This window comes from Lutra lutra, chromosome 14 (genome assembly GCF_902655055.1).
Source record: "Lutra lutra chromosome 14, mLutLut1.2, whole genome shotgun sequence".
NCBI lineage: Eukaryota > Metazoa > Chordata > Mammalia > Carnivora > Mustelidae > Lutra > Lutra lutra.
This window is the reverse complement of record NC_062291.1, coordinates 60,973,258-60,988,408: the sequence shown is the minus strand read 5'-3', so window position 1 is coordinate 60,988,408 and position 15,151 is coordinate 60,973,258. Positions and strand designations below refer to the sequence as shown.

Here is a 15,151-nt window from a genome sequence, read left to right as displayed (position 1 = left end):
CCGCTTAGGTGAAAAGAAGGAGAATGTACTGGCTTATGACTCTGGAAGCCCCAGAGCGGTCTTGTTTCAGGCCTAGCTGGCTTAAGAGGCTTGGAGAATACTACCAGAGCTTTTTTCCTATCTCTCTCAGCTCTGTGTGTTCTTGCCTGACTCTAAGTGGTCTGCGCTCTCCATGTGGTAGGGGGCTGTCCTTAGAGGTCCAAAGCCCTTAGGCATTTCAGCTGGCAGTCCAAGAGAAGAGAAAGCCTCTCTTCCAGTCCCGGTAATGAGCCTTCTGAGAGGCCTTTGCTCCTAACCTGAGGACTGTGTGCTCTTTGGACCGGGATGTAAGGTCCCTGTAAGGCAGATGTGGGTCTCAGGCCCATCTCTGTGGTTAGGAGCTGATGGACACTCAGACTGACAGTCCCACAAGGGCTACAAAGGAGGCTGGAGGGACGGTTTCCCAATGGGTGAAGGGGTGCCCCCTTGACGCCCCCATGAGGACAATGGTCGGAGCCTCAGGTGGTAAGGAAAAGTCACCCTAGGTAATGGAGGGAGTTGTTTAAGGAGTTCAGTGATCACATCAAACCACTGGGCTTCTAGAGAAGTAGGAGCAGCACCTGCCCACTCCCCACCTCCTCCCTTAGCCACTCAGCTGCTCTCCGCTGGTCATTCTCTTCCTCCACGTGACTGAAGGTTTCTAGCATCTCTCACTCTCTCCTGTGTTCCTCTCCCCTGCCTCAGCCTCCTGCTTACTCCTGATTTCCTGTTCCCCTCACTCCATTCCTTTATTCATCCATCGCTGTTTGTTGAACGTCTATGTGCCAAACACTGCCCAGCCACTGGTGACAGAGCAGCAAACAGATCAGACAAAAATCTGTCCTCATGGAGCTCCCATTCTGATGGGAGAGGACAAGACAGAAATCAATAACTCACAGCCTGTCAGGCGTAGTAGAGCAGACGGAGAAGCAGGGGAGGGGAACAGAGTGATGGCTTGTGTGTGCTAGTTCATTTAAGTTGGTCAGGGAAGGCCCTGTTGGTCAGGAAACATCAGAGCAGAGCCCTTAAGGAAGTGGGGAGCTGCCCGGGGTGGCGGGAGGAAGGCTCATGCTTGTAGTAACAGAAGCACTGTGCAGAGGTGAGCTGGAGGAGGTCAGGGGGAGGTCTGGAGGTGAGGTCAGGAGGGAGTAGCGGTGAGGGTGGGGCAGGGGTGAGGGGGAGACAGCCAGAACATGTGCAAGGGGGACATGATCTGTTCTACATGTTGGAGCATCACTCTGGCTGCTGGGGTAAGAATGGGCTGGGGTGGATGGGGCAAAGATGAAAGCAGAAAGACCAATTAAAATGTTCTTTTGCAAACCCAGCTAAAGGATCACAGTGGCTTGGTCTAGGACAGTACAGAGTGAGTAGTCAGAAGTGGTCCAGTTCCGTGCCTCTTTTAATGGTGGAGATGTCTCGTGCTGGGGGTCAGATGTGAGATGGGAAAGACAAAGGCATGAGTGCCGATTTGGAGTGAGTGGTAGACTTCAGCTGTCCTTTACTGAGGTGACAAAAGCTGGGGAATCCCCTCGGGGCCTCCACTGGGCTTTGCTCCCTCGGGGAATGTCCTCATTCTTTCCTGCATCCTGTGTTCTGTCCTGACTGGCTTGGATTGGATTTGCGCTGGAGTCTAACTGTTGTAGCAGAGTAGAGAGATACGGTGTCTACAAGGGCAGGAGGGGCTGGGAGTGGGGCAGCTACCCTAAAGGAGCTGTGTAATTGAAGGATATGATTTTGACATTTCCAGTACAGTGTCCTGGCTCTCAACTACTTTGACGCTTCACCTCCTGCCATCTCTCTCTACCCCCATCCCCTGACTCTCCCCAGGCACCTGATACTCCAGCCAGATTTTATCTGGTATATTTCCATGCCTCCATGTCTTGGTTCCTGCTGTTCCTTCAACCCAGGACACCTTTCTTCATCTGTTTCTAATTGTCATACTTGGCGTACCTCAGCTGGGATCTCTGTGGAGTGGGATGGGGACAGGGCCTGCAGAGCCAGAATTAGGTGAGTTCTGGGGAATGCTGAAGTGGGCCCTATTTGTGTTTGGGGTAGGTAAATGGGGCTGCAATTAGAACAGGAAACTGGTCAAAGAGTACGGAACAGTCTGGGGGGGCTCAGATTTCCAAGCAGAAATCAGTGCCTCAGGAGGGACACAGCACAACATGAAAGGTTCTGGGCGAAGGTGGTCACTATAGACAGTGGAATCCTTGCTGTCCAAGCTGGTCTGAAAGTGACCAGAAATAGAACAGAAGGTAGGGGGTTTTGGTGGGGCCCAGGGAAGGGCATGGCTTCCAATTTAATGGGTTGGGAAGGGCAGGGTTCCCAGTCTGGGGGACCTGAAGGCAAAGCCAGGCAGTGGGGACCTACTGGGTATCAGGCAATAGACAGGAGTTCAGCCATGTTGGGTTTTGATGGATTCTAAGCAGGATCTCTGAAGTGGGGTGTACATTTTCCAGGGAGTGCAAAATAATCCATTTAGGCATGAGATGAGACCATTACAACTTCTATTTCTATGTATTCCAATCGTGTCCCTTTTCTATTTTATGTCCTAAAATTCATAATGTTAGCCCAGGAGTATATCTATGGAGTTGGCAAATAAGTAAATATACCTATACTGGGAGTGCACATTCAGAATTCTTTCTACTGATAATGTGGATGATCAAAGAAGTTTGAAGACCACTCTTTTAGGAGACTGGTGATCAAACGGAGCAGCACAGGGCAGGGTAGACAATGGGACTGTCATTTGATGAGATGGGGACTAGGCAGGAGACCTTCTCCTAGAGGGAGAAGAGAGGGAATAGACTTGATTAGGGGGTTGCTGATTTGTTGGGGGGACCCTTCATATCCTCCCGAAGTCCCATAATGTGGGTGAAGCTGAGCAAATGGGCTTGGGGAAAGAAAGGCCTTTGGGTTCCTGGTGGGAAGGAGGTGTCTGGGAGACACTGGCCAAGGGAGAAGGTCACTCCTTAGCCTCCAGGCCTTGTTCGCCATCCTTGGCAGCCCAGAGTTTCAACAGCCTTTCAAGTGGGAAAGGGGGGACATGGGGCCTAAGTGGCAGGTTTCCCAAGGGCAGAGAAAGAAAGTCTCTATAAGAGCAGAGACCAGGTGGACACTGGTTGCGGAGGTTGCTGAAGAGATAGAGAGGGGGACCCCTTCCAAGTATCTCAGATGCAGCCCGGACAGTCTTGGACAATCACTCCTTACCTCCCCAACGCCGGAACAGACACAGGGACAGACACACAGATCGTTCCCTGGACACTGAGCGACAAGAACAGTAAGAGTGTCTGAAAAAACAAAACCGTTTTCCTACCCACCCCGCCACCGGACCTCCCCGCCCCCCGCCCCAAGGGACAGACTGACCCACGCGAACAGAAATGGAAGCCACCTACCGCCACACAGGCGTAAGCAACTGTGCGTCCTCTCCCCCTTTCCGGGACGAACCCAAGGGCGCGCGAGGTCCTGCGAGCAGCAGGGTGTCCCTGGGTCTTCGCAGGCCTGGCACGGTCGGGCCCTGGAAGTGAACGCCCAGCGAGGAAACTGGCGGCGCCACGGGCGTCTGCGGTCTCCGCCGGCTCCGCGCGGACGCGGGGGTGAAATTGCCGCTGCGCGCCGAGCGGAGGAAGGAGCCGGCGCGGCAGACAAGCTCCACCTGTGGGGAGAGCGCCCGACGTCGCGTCCTGAGAGCCCGAGGCGGGTGGAGAGGCAGGGCCTGGTATAGACGCGGAACTCGAAGTTACTCTGAAGTTTTGGGAAGCTCCACTCTTTGCCCTAAGGGTGGGGTGGGCGGTGCGGGTGGCCACCCAAGGGCACACGCGTCTGGGCCTCCGCCTGCGTTCAGCCGCCACCCACAGGGTCTGGGCGAGAGGGTGGAAAGTGAGTCGCGGTGGGAGGGTCCCTGAGGGGTTGTTTGGGATCGACCAATGTGAGGGGAGGCCTATCCCAGAGACAGGGAGAGACAAACCTGGAGCCGTGGGGAGTGACATACAAAATTTTTATTATTATTATTATTTATTATTATTATTATTATTATTATTTTATTTCTCATGTGCACAAAAAAAAAAAAAAAAAAGGAAAAGGAAAGAAAGAAAAAGAAAAGAATCAAAACGAACCGACGCGCTGAAAGTGGCTCAGGAGACCAGAGCTGTCAGGGGGATCTCTCGAGGGTTCGGCTGGGTCCTGGGGCTGGGGCCCCTGCCCGGCCAGCTCCACAGGGACTGGGACGAACCGGGCCTCGGGGTTTGAACCCCAGTGCTCTCGCCGCCCCGCTCGGGCCACGGGAGCCTTGCCGGGCGCCGGCAGATCCCTTAAACTAGTCTCTTCTCGTTTTCCTTTTCAAATGAAAAGGCTCGAAGGGGAGAGAGATCTGGGCGAGGACTCCAAGCCTTTTCGGATTTGTTCAAGGATATTTATTTATTTATTTATTTATTTTCACTTTTATTGACTTTGTTTCTGTTATTTCGAGTCGTCACGATCCACGGGTGAGGAGACATGCAGGGCGCATCGCCGCTACCGAGAGAGCAACTACGGGGCGGGGCGGCCCGGCCGCCGGCGGCCCAGGGCGCCACGGTGCCCGGCCGGAGCGGCGAGCCCCGGGGGCTGGAGCTGCCGCCTGAGAGCCGGCCTGCGTGGGCCAGGCGGCCTGGGCTGGGCTGGGGGAGAGGCCGAGGGAGGGGCAGAGACGGAGAGACAGAGACAGAGGGGGAGAGAAGCGGGGCAGAGAGAGATGGAGAGAGGGGAGAGATGCGGAGAGACGAGGAGAGCGAGAACACGGAATTACAGAGAAATAGCCAACGAAACAGAGGCGAGAGGAGTCCACAGGACCATGTTCGTCGTTTTGCATAGAGATTTCTTTTCTTTCGTAATTTTTTTTGTAACATAAAAAATGCCCCCCTCCCCCAGGACGTGCTGTGCTTTAGTGGGCGTGTAGCTGTGTCCCCCCCTCCCCCCCAGCGAGCGGCGACTCTCACAGCACAGACAGAGGGGCGTATCTACAGGCAGGGCTGGCGGGCAGCGGGGACTCTACCGGGCGGGGCGGGGCGGTGGGGCGGGCTTATATACACAGGGGTTCGCCTTCACACGACACACACCGTCTTTCTACAAAGCAGCATCCTGTTGAGTTTCTGTTTTGTTTTTCCTTTTTGCAAAGACCATCATATTAAATAAATGTAGACTTTTCACGGTTCTGTTCAGTTCCTGCCGGAAGAGGAGGCTGGGGGTCGTGAGGGGGGGGGGTTGGACTGGGCAGCCCCCATTTCCACCCCGCCCCAGACACCAGCTCAGAACCGGCTCCTACTACGGGCAGATCGCGAGTCTGTGTCGGGGGAGGGGACATCCAGTAGCCGCTGGGCAAGACCAGTGCCCGAGGCCTACGGAAACTGGTCCTGCGGACTGGAGAGCCTCCGAAGGGGCGAGGAGTTAAGGAGGAGAGATGCGGAGGGTCGTGGGATGGGAAAAGGACCGGCAGGAGGGGAGAATGGGAGGTCGGCTGATGGAAAAGACGCTGAGGTAGGGGCAAGGTGGGGCTGAGAGTCCGGTCACTAGTAGGAGTGTCTGGACCTTAGGGAACCAGGCAGTTCAGGTGGAGTAGGGAAGAGCCAAGGGCTTCCCTACTAGGGCTCGGTGGGTGCGCGCTGCTGGGGCCTGCGTGCCTTGGGTCCCAACTTCGGAAAGACCTGATGACCCCACGCCCCCATTCCATGCCACCTCCTGGGGCAGGGCACACTCGGAAGGTGGGGGCAGTCCGGCTAGCGCTAGGGTAAGGGCTCTTCCCCGAGGGTTCGGCAGGGGGCTCTTCCTCCTTCTGCAGAAAATCGTTTCGTTCTTAATTTCCTTCGCCCAGTCCCTCCAGCAAAGCCTCCCGGCGCCGGAGCGTCTGAGGCGGGCTGCGCCCGGGCTGGGCCGCGCTGCAGTCCGCGCTGATTGTGTGTCACAGAAACGTGTCCCCCGCGCGCAGCGGCGGGCCCGGCCAGGGTCGGGCGGTGTGGCTGGTCCGCTCCGGGGCGGGCTCGGGCCTAGCCGGAGCGAGCTGGGGCGCGCCCTCCTCTCGACGCCGCGCAGTCCAGGCAGGCGGGGAGGGGCGGCGGGCGGGGTTGGGGGCGGCGGGCCCGGGCCTGAGGGTCCCGCCCGCGGCTCCACCAGTCCTGTCCGGCCTTCGACTGGGTGGTGTGAAGGGCTGCAGGGTTCCTGGGATGGGGGTGGGGCTGGGGCGGTGGCCGGGAGGCATCGCGTGGCGTCGGTGCTCCCTCCCTCCGGGGTGGGCGGTCAGACGGGGACGATGTGGAGGCCGAAGCTGTCGGCCTGAAGCTTGATGTGGTCCCCGCGGTAACTAGTGGCGGTCATAGGCAGCGGCAGCAGCGGCAGGGGCGGAGCCCCGGGGGGCGGCACTATAATAATAAGGGGAACCTGGAAGTTAACACAGGAGAAGAATGGGCTGGGTGAGAGGACAAACAGGAGAACAAAAAAGGAAAGAAAAGCAAAGACCTCCCGGGGCTGGGGTCTGGCGGACTCGGGGCAGGGACACTTTGGCTGGGTCACGGGGCCGGTCGCCCTCGGGAGAGCTTCATTCACCGGTGGGAGAGGGACCCGATGGATCGGTGACCGCCGCCGCCCGACTGGGGGCCTTCCAGAGGGAGCCAGGGTGGGTGGGGGCGGCGGAGAGCCTTCTAGCCCCGGGGGAGGGAGAGAAAAGGAGGGAAGGGGCGGGAGGCACGGGCGTCCTCAAGGCATCCCGGGACTTCAGTGCGGCACTAACGAGCCCGCGTCCGCCCGGCACCCGAAGGTCTGGTCGCGGGGAGTCAGACCGGCGTCGGGAGGCAGCCCGGCTGAGCTGGCCCACCGGCGGACGCGCTGAGCCGCCGGCCAGCCAGGTGGCGTACTCACTTAGTAAGGCGGGGTTGCTGAATCTCCAAGCCTCGTTGTAGGCGGTGTACTGGGGGTGGCTGTACGGGTTGCCGGAGAACTCGCTCCCTGCGGGAGGGTGGGGGAGTGGAGATCAGACAAGCCCAACGCCGGGGCGGACCCGACGTGCCTCGTCAGCGGCCTCCCCCGGGGTCCGAGGTGCAGGTGCGGCGCTCAGGGCGACCCCGCAGAAGGTGTGAGGGCAGACAGAGGCAGAGCAGTCCACCGGGTCCGCGTGGGGAGAGCCCGTCGTGGGGCGGGTGCAGAAGCACCGACACGGGCCCGGGGGCTTGGGGCTCCCCCAAGGAGGCACTCTGGGCCATCGGGGAAGGGTTTGTTCTGGTCCCTGTGCGCCTACCCCGCTGCTTTGGGGGGCGTGGACACTCTGGTTCTAGGAACCATAGCCCCACAGGATGGAAGCCGGGGAAGGTGGTGAAGGAAGGCCCTTGGGACACTTTGTCCCAGAAAGTCCTCAGACTGGCATCTCAGCAAGGTGCCAATGCAAGGGGTGGGGGCTCTGCTGGGACACACCCCCCTTCCGCTTTTCCCTCGAGGGATTGGATACGCTGGCCACGCAGCAGGAGGAGGCGGTGGGAAGCAGGTGGACTCTCCGCCGGTCCACGGGCGGTTAGCCGAGGGCCCCGTGGGCTGGGAGCCGTCGGAAGCAGCTTCCCTCCCTCCGCGGGAGAAAGGCCAGGCCTCCGGGTTTCCCCCTCGCCCTTTCTCCTGTGTGATGACCCCAGACTGTTTACAGTGATCCCTAACCGCGGGTTAAGTAGAGGAGAAGGGGCCCCTCTCCGAGAGGGAGCTGGGGTGGGGGTGGGGGATGCAGCCACTGGAAAGCCTGTTTATTGACGAGGAGGGAAAGCATGCGTGCAGCAGGATAATGAGCTTCTGAGCTCAACTGTGACCAAGAGGAACTGAGCTATCTCCTTCCCCATCGCTAATGAAACAAGTGTAATTTCCTCATCAGCACTAGATTCTGTTTAACGACTCCCCCCTTGCCACCATGAGCTCTCTGCTGCTCCCCTCATCCCCACCTCCTTGCAGACACCCCCTCCCTCACCCCTACCTCTCTAAGACCTTCTCCAGCCTCCACCTGCTCACTGCTTGGACCTTCCCAGAAGACACTTCTGCCCCCACTCCAGATCTGGGCAGGGATCCCCTCCCCCACACCTCCCAGCTCTCCTTAGCCAGGCCCTCTAACTCCCTTCAGCCCCTGTGGTGCAGCACCCTCTTTGCCACTGCCCATCCCCCCAAGCTCTGTTTAGCCAGGGCTGTCCCTGAATGGACATCCAGGAATAGGGCCAGTCACCCTCTTTCATCCTCCCCCACCATAAGGGTTGTGCATGAGGGGAGGGCCACCAGCAGGGGTGGGCTGCAGGTCCAGCGAGTCTCACCCTCTTTAAGACAAGAGTTTGTTGGTGTTTCTGCTAATAGAAGCTTCAACTCTGTGGCTTCAAGCCCAGCTCTCAATCAGGGGTGAGAGGCTGGGAAGAGCACAACCTCCAGCTGGGCTCCTCAGACCCTAAGTGTGGCTTCCACCTCTCTGATCCACACAGTCCAGACCCAGCTCCTCAGGAGGAACGAGGGCCCCAGTACCTCTGAGGAGATATGGTGCTCTAGCTTGTCTCTCTGAAGCCAGTATCTTTGGGTCCTGCCATAGCCTGTCTTCTCTGTTCTACTTCCTTAGGGACTAGCTCCTTCCTCTCCCTGGGGTGGGGTCAATTCTCCACACTGGTTTTCCCTGCGGGTTGGTGTGGACCAGGGTGGCTTTGTCTGAGTGACTGACAATGCCCCTGGAAATGGTTCTTGGCTCCAAGTTTCCATGGAAACCAGGGCAGGCTCTTCCAAGCAGTGTCAGCTGGCTGGGGGTGGGCTGGGGCGCTGAGAGAGGAGCTGAGGCTCAGTGCTCCCGGGGCACAGGCTCAGGTGGGCGGGCCCTGTGGAGGGGCCGTGATGTACAGTGGGAGCACACAAGAGCCACTTCTGCAAACTCCCTCCCTGGCTTGCTCATGAGGGACCAACTGCAGCCTCTAGGGAGACAAAGGGATGGAACAGCATCCCCAACAGTTTTGGGGGGAAGGGATGTTGGATCCCCCCACCCCCAGACTACTGAGCCCATGGCAGCTCACCCACAATTTAGTTACCCCCACCTAAATTGGGCAGCTGCAGTATTGTCACCTACCAGGCACCATTCCTGCCAGGGTGGAGGTGGGGTAGCTTCCCTGGCCAGTGGGGGGCACATGAGGGGGGTAACCAGGCAGAGTGGTGCTCGCCATGTCACGACCTGGAAAAACACAAAGGGGAAGGGGTGAGGCCTGGAAGAGAGAGGCCTGCCTCTGCTCCACCAGGGTACTTCGTGGGGAGGAAACTCTTGGAGAGGACAGAGCTGTGTGCAGATACGTGGGAGAATGTCTGAATGAGCGGGTCCAGGTGTGTCTTTGCACGGGTTTAAGCTTGTTCCCCAAATGTCCTGTGACGGGCTGTGCACCTCTGCTCTGTGTAGCACTCTGTGTCTCTCTGCGTGTTTTACATGCCTGTGTTTAGCTTTGCATGTGTCCCTTTGTAGCCCAAACCCAGATGGAGAAGGGAGGGAGACGACCTGCTTTTATTCCTCTTCTCTGGCAAGAGAGTCAGCTGTGGTTTCTCCAGTAACCAAATGGACCTCTATCATCTTGCTCGCCTCTCTAGCACCCCGTCTTCCCTTCAGGCTTGGAGGATAACCCCCCCCCCCCCCCCGCCAACCCATGCTGGGGCTGATGGGTCTTCCTTGTCCTCTCTAAGTAGAGCTGCAGGTGCAGGGCCTGGCAGGTGTGGCAAGCAGGCAGTTGGGGAGGGGGCGGTGGGAGGGGGAGGGGTTGTGCCACTAGGGAGCTATTTTGCTGTTAGTGTTTATGGCATTTAAACAATAGAAAACCATCTCTGAAGTGAAAATCGGGAGTTTTGAGCCAACAGTTCAAGTGGATTGGATAAAGTTCCAATGAGCAAAATGTGCCCCCCCACCAGCTGGGGACTTCTGTCCCTGGAAACTTCTACTGGCTAGAGTCTGGAGGGTGGAGGGCAGGACTTCCCTTAGCAGTGTCCTGGAGGGAAGGTAAGGCAAGCCAATATAAGGGAACCACCCGAGTCCAAAGACCTCTCTGGGACACAGCTACACCTGAGTGGCCTCTTTTCCTTGCCTGTCCCCTCCATCACCATGAAGGGACCACCACCTGCCTTGCAATATATGTCCCAATCTTTAATGACAATAATTTGCCCTCTTCCCTTTCCCACACTTCCATGCGCTAGAGAAAACGTGGTGCCTGGGTCCCATTTATCTTCTCCAGATCCCCCTCATCCTCCTCTTCAGCCTATGCCACTCCCCCACTGTAGCGCCTCTGTCTGGCCCTGAGAAGGCGAAGGGTGGCTGCGAGAAGTCACAGAACTCTGCATATCTGGCCCAGTACATTTTCTTTTCTTCAGTTGCCCTGGTCTTCATCCTCCCTATGGCTATTCCAAAACACCCCGGCTCTCCTTGCCACTCTCTCCTTGAATCTCACCTCATCTCCTACTCTTCTGAGATGTTTCTTCATTCCTCCCTTAACACATCTGAGTGATTCATCATCCCCTAAGTATACAGAGCTACAGCTCAGGTTTCTGTATTTCCAGCTGCCTGCTGAACATTTTCATTAGCTGTCCCACTGTCGCCTCAGACCTAAGGGGAATAAAAGCAAACTCATCTCCCCCCCCCAATCAGGTGTGTTGAAGACCTTCTTGAAGACCACCAAACCAAAAATCTTTGGAATCCTCTTTTGTTTAGAGAGAGAGAGAGAGAGAGCGCGCACACATTCACAAGCGGTGGAGAGCGGGGGGAGGCCAGGAGGGAGGAGGGGTAAGGAGCATGAGAGAGAATCGTTAGCAGACTCCATGCCCAGCCCAACACAGAGCTTTGATCTCACAATCCTGAACAACCCTGAGATCATGACCTGAGCTGAAATCAAGAGTCAGACGCTTAACTAACCAAGCCACCCAGGCTCCCTGAAGTCCTTCTTGATATAGCCTGGGTCCTTCCACTCTGGATGAAGTCAGTCACCAGGTGTTCCCGATTCCCCTGAGCAATGTCTGTTCCATTGGTCCCATCTCCATTTCCTCTAGAGCCTCCAGAGCTCAGCTCCTGAGCCCCCCACCCCCACCCTTGGTCTGCCATAACGGTGCTTTTGCTGGTGTTCCCTGCACGCACATTCCTGCCCCTCCAGTCTATCCCACTTGTGGCTGTCTGGCTAGTCCCCAGGAAACGTTGCTCTCAACATATCACTGCCCTTGTGCAAACCACCGCTGATTCTCTGTAGGCCACAGTTGGAACCTCCACCCTGCCAGGCTTTCAAAGCCTCCTGGGTACTCTCCCACCTGACTTTCTTAGCGCTGACTCTCACTCCGCCTGGTTCAACTGGACTGTTTTCACAAGCGTATGTGCTGTGGAACATCTCTGTGCTTTCGCTGTTTGATTTTCTTCTTCTTCCTCATAGTTTCCCTCTTTTTCCACCTCCAGCCTTAAAATGCCTACCATTCTACCCCTCAGGGAAGTTTCTTTCTTCTAAACTTCTAGAATGTCTGTGCTGCTTGGTTGACCGTGTCATTATCTCTTGTAAGGCACTGGACCTGTTCCGTATGGTGGCTTACTTCCTCAAACAGACCATAATCAAACTGAGGGCAGGGCCCTGTCTTCTGTTCAGTCTTGCATAGTTGAGAAATTAATAAAATGATGCTCAGTAAATACCCTACTGATTGATTCTCTATTGCTCTGTTGGACTTCTAGCCAACTCCAGGTGGGTTGTACAGTTTTCTAATTGTTTCATGTGTGCTGGTCTCCTTTGAAGAGGTAAAGGCTGGGATAAAATGCACGTGCTGAGATCTGCTTTTTCTCTAAAAACAGTTTGAGCAAGGGATCATGAATCTTTATAGGATGGAGAGAGAGGACAGTGACTTATTACGACTCATTTTATCATGCGATAGAATGGTTCTCCTTGATACCTGTCCAATACAACAAAGATCCTACATTTCCTAGAATTCAAGATCAGACGACAGAGCAGAACCATCAGACAAGAGATCACTTCAGACTCCCAGGGAGACAGAGGAAAGAATCTGCATCTGCATTGTTGTGGGTTTTCTTTCACTGACTTCTATTGTTGTTAAAAGTTTCATTCCTCCTGTCTGTCTCTCAGTGGTGTGGGTCTGAAGTGGATGAGGACAGCAATATCTATCAGTTCCCTGAGAGATGAATAATATGGCATTTATTAGACAAGAGCCCCCAGGACAAAGGAGAGTTGGGGAAGAGTTAGAGGTTTTGCAATGAGAAAGATATAGAAAGTCAATTCCTCCTGGTCCCTGATCTTAATGCCTACAAAACAGCCAGGAAAAGAAGGATGCTTCTTCTTCTTCTTCTTTTTTTTTTTTTTTAAGATTTTATTTATTTATTTGAGAGAGAGAGAGAATGAGAGAGAGAGAGAGAGAGCATGAAAGGAGAGAGGTCAGGAGGAGAAGCAGACTCCCTGCCGAGCAAGGAGCCCGATGGATACGGGACTCGATCCTGGGACTCCAGAGATCCTGGGACTCCAGAGTCACGACCTGAGCTGAAGGCAGTCACTTAACCAACTGAGCCACCCAGGCACTCGGGATGCTTCTTTCTTTAAAAACAGGAATTTAAATGTACCCAAATTCCAATTTTCAGCTACCTGGTTCCTACAACATGACACGGATGAATTCCTTGTAATCTAAGGTTTTGTCATACAATTCCCTACCTGGCTTCAGGAGAGAGGAAGAAAGGTCGGACTCCTGGAAAGGTGTCTCCAGCTAACCTGGATTTTACTCTATAAACGATGGTTATTTCTACTGGCTTTTCCTCTCGCAAAACAGTCAGGCTAACTTGGAGCATACAGAAACTTCTGTGTGCTGGAAGTCGCCTAGAGAACTGTTCACTGAAAGACACATTTCTAAATTCTAGTTAAAAAACTGAATCTGGGGGCGCCTAGGTGGCTCAGTGGGTTAAAGCCTCTGCCTTCGGCTCAAGTCATGATCCCAGGGTCCTGGGATCAAGCCCCGCATCGGGCTCTCTGCTTGGCCGGGAGCCTGCTTCCTTTCCTCTCTCTCTGCCTTTCTCTCTGCCTGTCTCTCTGCCTGCTTGTGATCTCTGTCTGTCAAAAAAATAAATAAAATTAAAAAAAAAAAAGAAGTGTGCCTTGAAATCAGGGTTTGCTATCATTAAAAAAAAAAAAAAAAAACACTGAATCTGGGAAGTGCTATTCAGACATTTTTAAAATGTGAGATAAGAGGCCCATGATGAGGAAGAAGCGTACTGACTTCCTGGTGTTCCGCACACAGCTGTGCCGCTGTCTCCTGTGACATCAGTATCACCACAAAGAGGTGCCCGTCAGGACCCCTGAACCAACTGAGGTACAAGCCACTGCATACAAAGCACTCTCAATGGCTTCATTAGTACACAGGGGACACCTGAAGAAGAGGAAAAAATTGACCAAACTCTTGCCAGAGCCATATATTTTTCTGGAACGCCATTGTCAATAATGGAAAACATATACTGCAGGAAGTTTTCAAATTACTAAGACCATCATGCCATTTGCCCAGCAGCATTCTTTGAGCAAGCTTCTTTTAGTGAGAAATATGAATGGGTAATGGGATGTGTGCAAGGAGAATCAACAGAGCCCTGCCGACGGATGGACAGAGGAGAGCAGAGGGGCTCCAAGACTGTCAGCACAACCACCCCCTCAAAACAAACAAGCAAAAGCACCGGAAGAGGAGAAAACAGTGACATAGCAAAATGCACCAGTTACAAAGTATGTGCCGCCCAACAGTAGACAGGAAGTGGCAAGGTGATTTGCTCATCCACGATCCCAGGAATGTGATAACAGCACCAAGAATCACAAATGAATTAAAAAAAAAAAAAAACAAAAAAACAAAACCGGGTGCCTGGGTGGCTCAGTTCGTTAATCGAGGGCCTTCTGCTCAGGTCATGATCCTAGAGTCCTGGGATCAAGACCCACGTTAGGCTCCCTGCTCAGCAGGGAGTCTTCTTCTCCCTCTGACCCTCCCCCCTTTCATGCCCTCTCTCTCTCTCAAAAAAATAAGTAAAATCTTAAAAAAGGGGGGCGGTGCCTGGGTGGCTCAGTGGGTTAAAGCCTCTGCCTTCGGCTCTGGTCATGATCTGAGGGTCCTGGGATTGAGCCCACATCGAGCTCTCTGCTCAGCAGGGAGCCTGCTTCCCCTTCTCTCTCTGCCTGCCTCTCTTCCTGCTTGTGCTCGCTCTCTCTGTCAAATAAATAAATAAAATCTTAAAAAAAAAAAAAACAACAAAACCCCACATATTACCAGGGGATGGGCATTTCGTGGGGGACACTTGTTTCCTAAGGTCACAAAGTTTTAAAGATGGATGAACCTTCAAGATGATCTAACTTCCTTGTCTCCAAGTTGAGAAAATGGAGGCACAGAGTGTAATGACTTCCTCATGGCCGCAGAGCTAGTAAACCAGAGAGCCCACATTCGAAGCTATGTCTGTGGCACACTGCCTTTGAATGACAACATGAAGCCAGATAATCCTCAAAAGAGCCAAAGGAAATGAAAAGAAGTCATCCAACAAGCAAAAATCTCATATCGTCACTGTCGTCATTAAGACGAGGCAAGAAAAAAAAAAACATAAAGAATAAAATACTGACACAAAAAGTCTGTGACAAAACTCCACGGGGTGGAGTATTAATCTCCTTGGAGAGTCTTCTAAAAAACAAAGAGGCTCTTCAAGAAACAGCAGTAGTTGGGAATCTTAAAGTACCCAGAAGTGTGAGAAGCACTGTACTTGATGAAGATGTCTTCTCAGTTCAACTGCGGAAGTCCCCAAAGAGTCTACAGCCGATTTCTACAGCAATCACTGCATCTGAATCAGACAGTGCACTTCTGTCAGACATTCCTTAGCAAATGGGCCAGATCGAATCAACGGTTTTGGAGAATCTAAGTGCAGTTCCTCTTACAAGTACAGAGAACAGCAAAGTGAATGACTTTATTAAGAAATTGGAAAATTTCAGCCCCCAGACAATTTATGCTGTTTTGTCAGCTCTAAGATTCAAGGGCAGAGTTGCGTTTCTACTTCAGCTAGACTAAGCTAGCCCTCACTGAGCACCTACTACAGCTGGGCACCATCCCAAATATTTTCTATGTCTTATCTCTTTTGATCCTTGTATCAATCAAT

At 54.1% G+C, this 15,151-nt stretch overlaps 1 protein-coding gene across 5 annotated transcripts in view; it reads right to left on the bottom strand.

The window, feature by feature from the left end:
- Positions 1–4,412: 4,412 nt before the first annotated feature.
- Positions 4,413–15,151, bottom strand: part of PAX2 (paired box 2) — a 90,946-nt gene continuing 80,207 nt past the window's right edge. For 2 of the 5 annotated variants that reach the window (XM_047702970.1, XM_047702972.1), the window contains 3 exons: positions 9,107–9,208; positions 6,901–6,987; positions 4,413–6,404 (listed from right to left, as the gene is read on the bottom strand). In XM_047702970.1, the coding sequence (XP_047558926.1) occupies positions 6,283–6,404; positions 6,901–6,987; positions 9,107–9,208 (311 nt within the window). In that variant the 3' untranslated portion in view covers positions 4,413–6,282. Of the gene's footprint in view, positions 6,424–6,900; positions 6,988–9,106; positions 9,209–15,151 lie in introns of all 5 variants that reach the window. The other 3 variants (XM_047702971.1, XM_047702974.1, XM_047702975.1) reach the window with 3 other exon arrangements.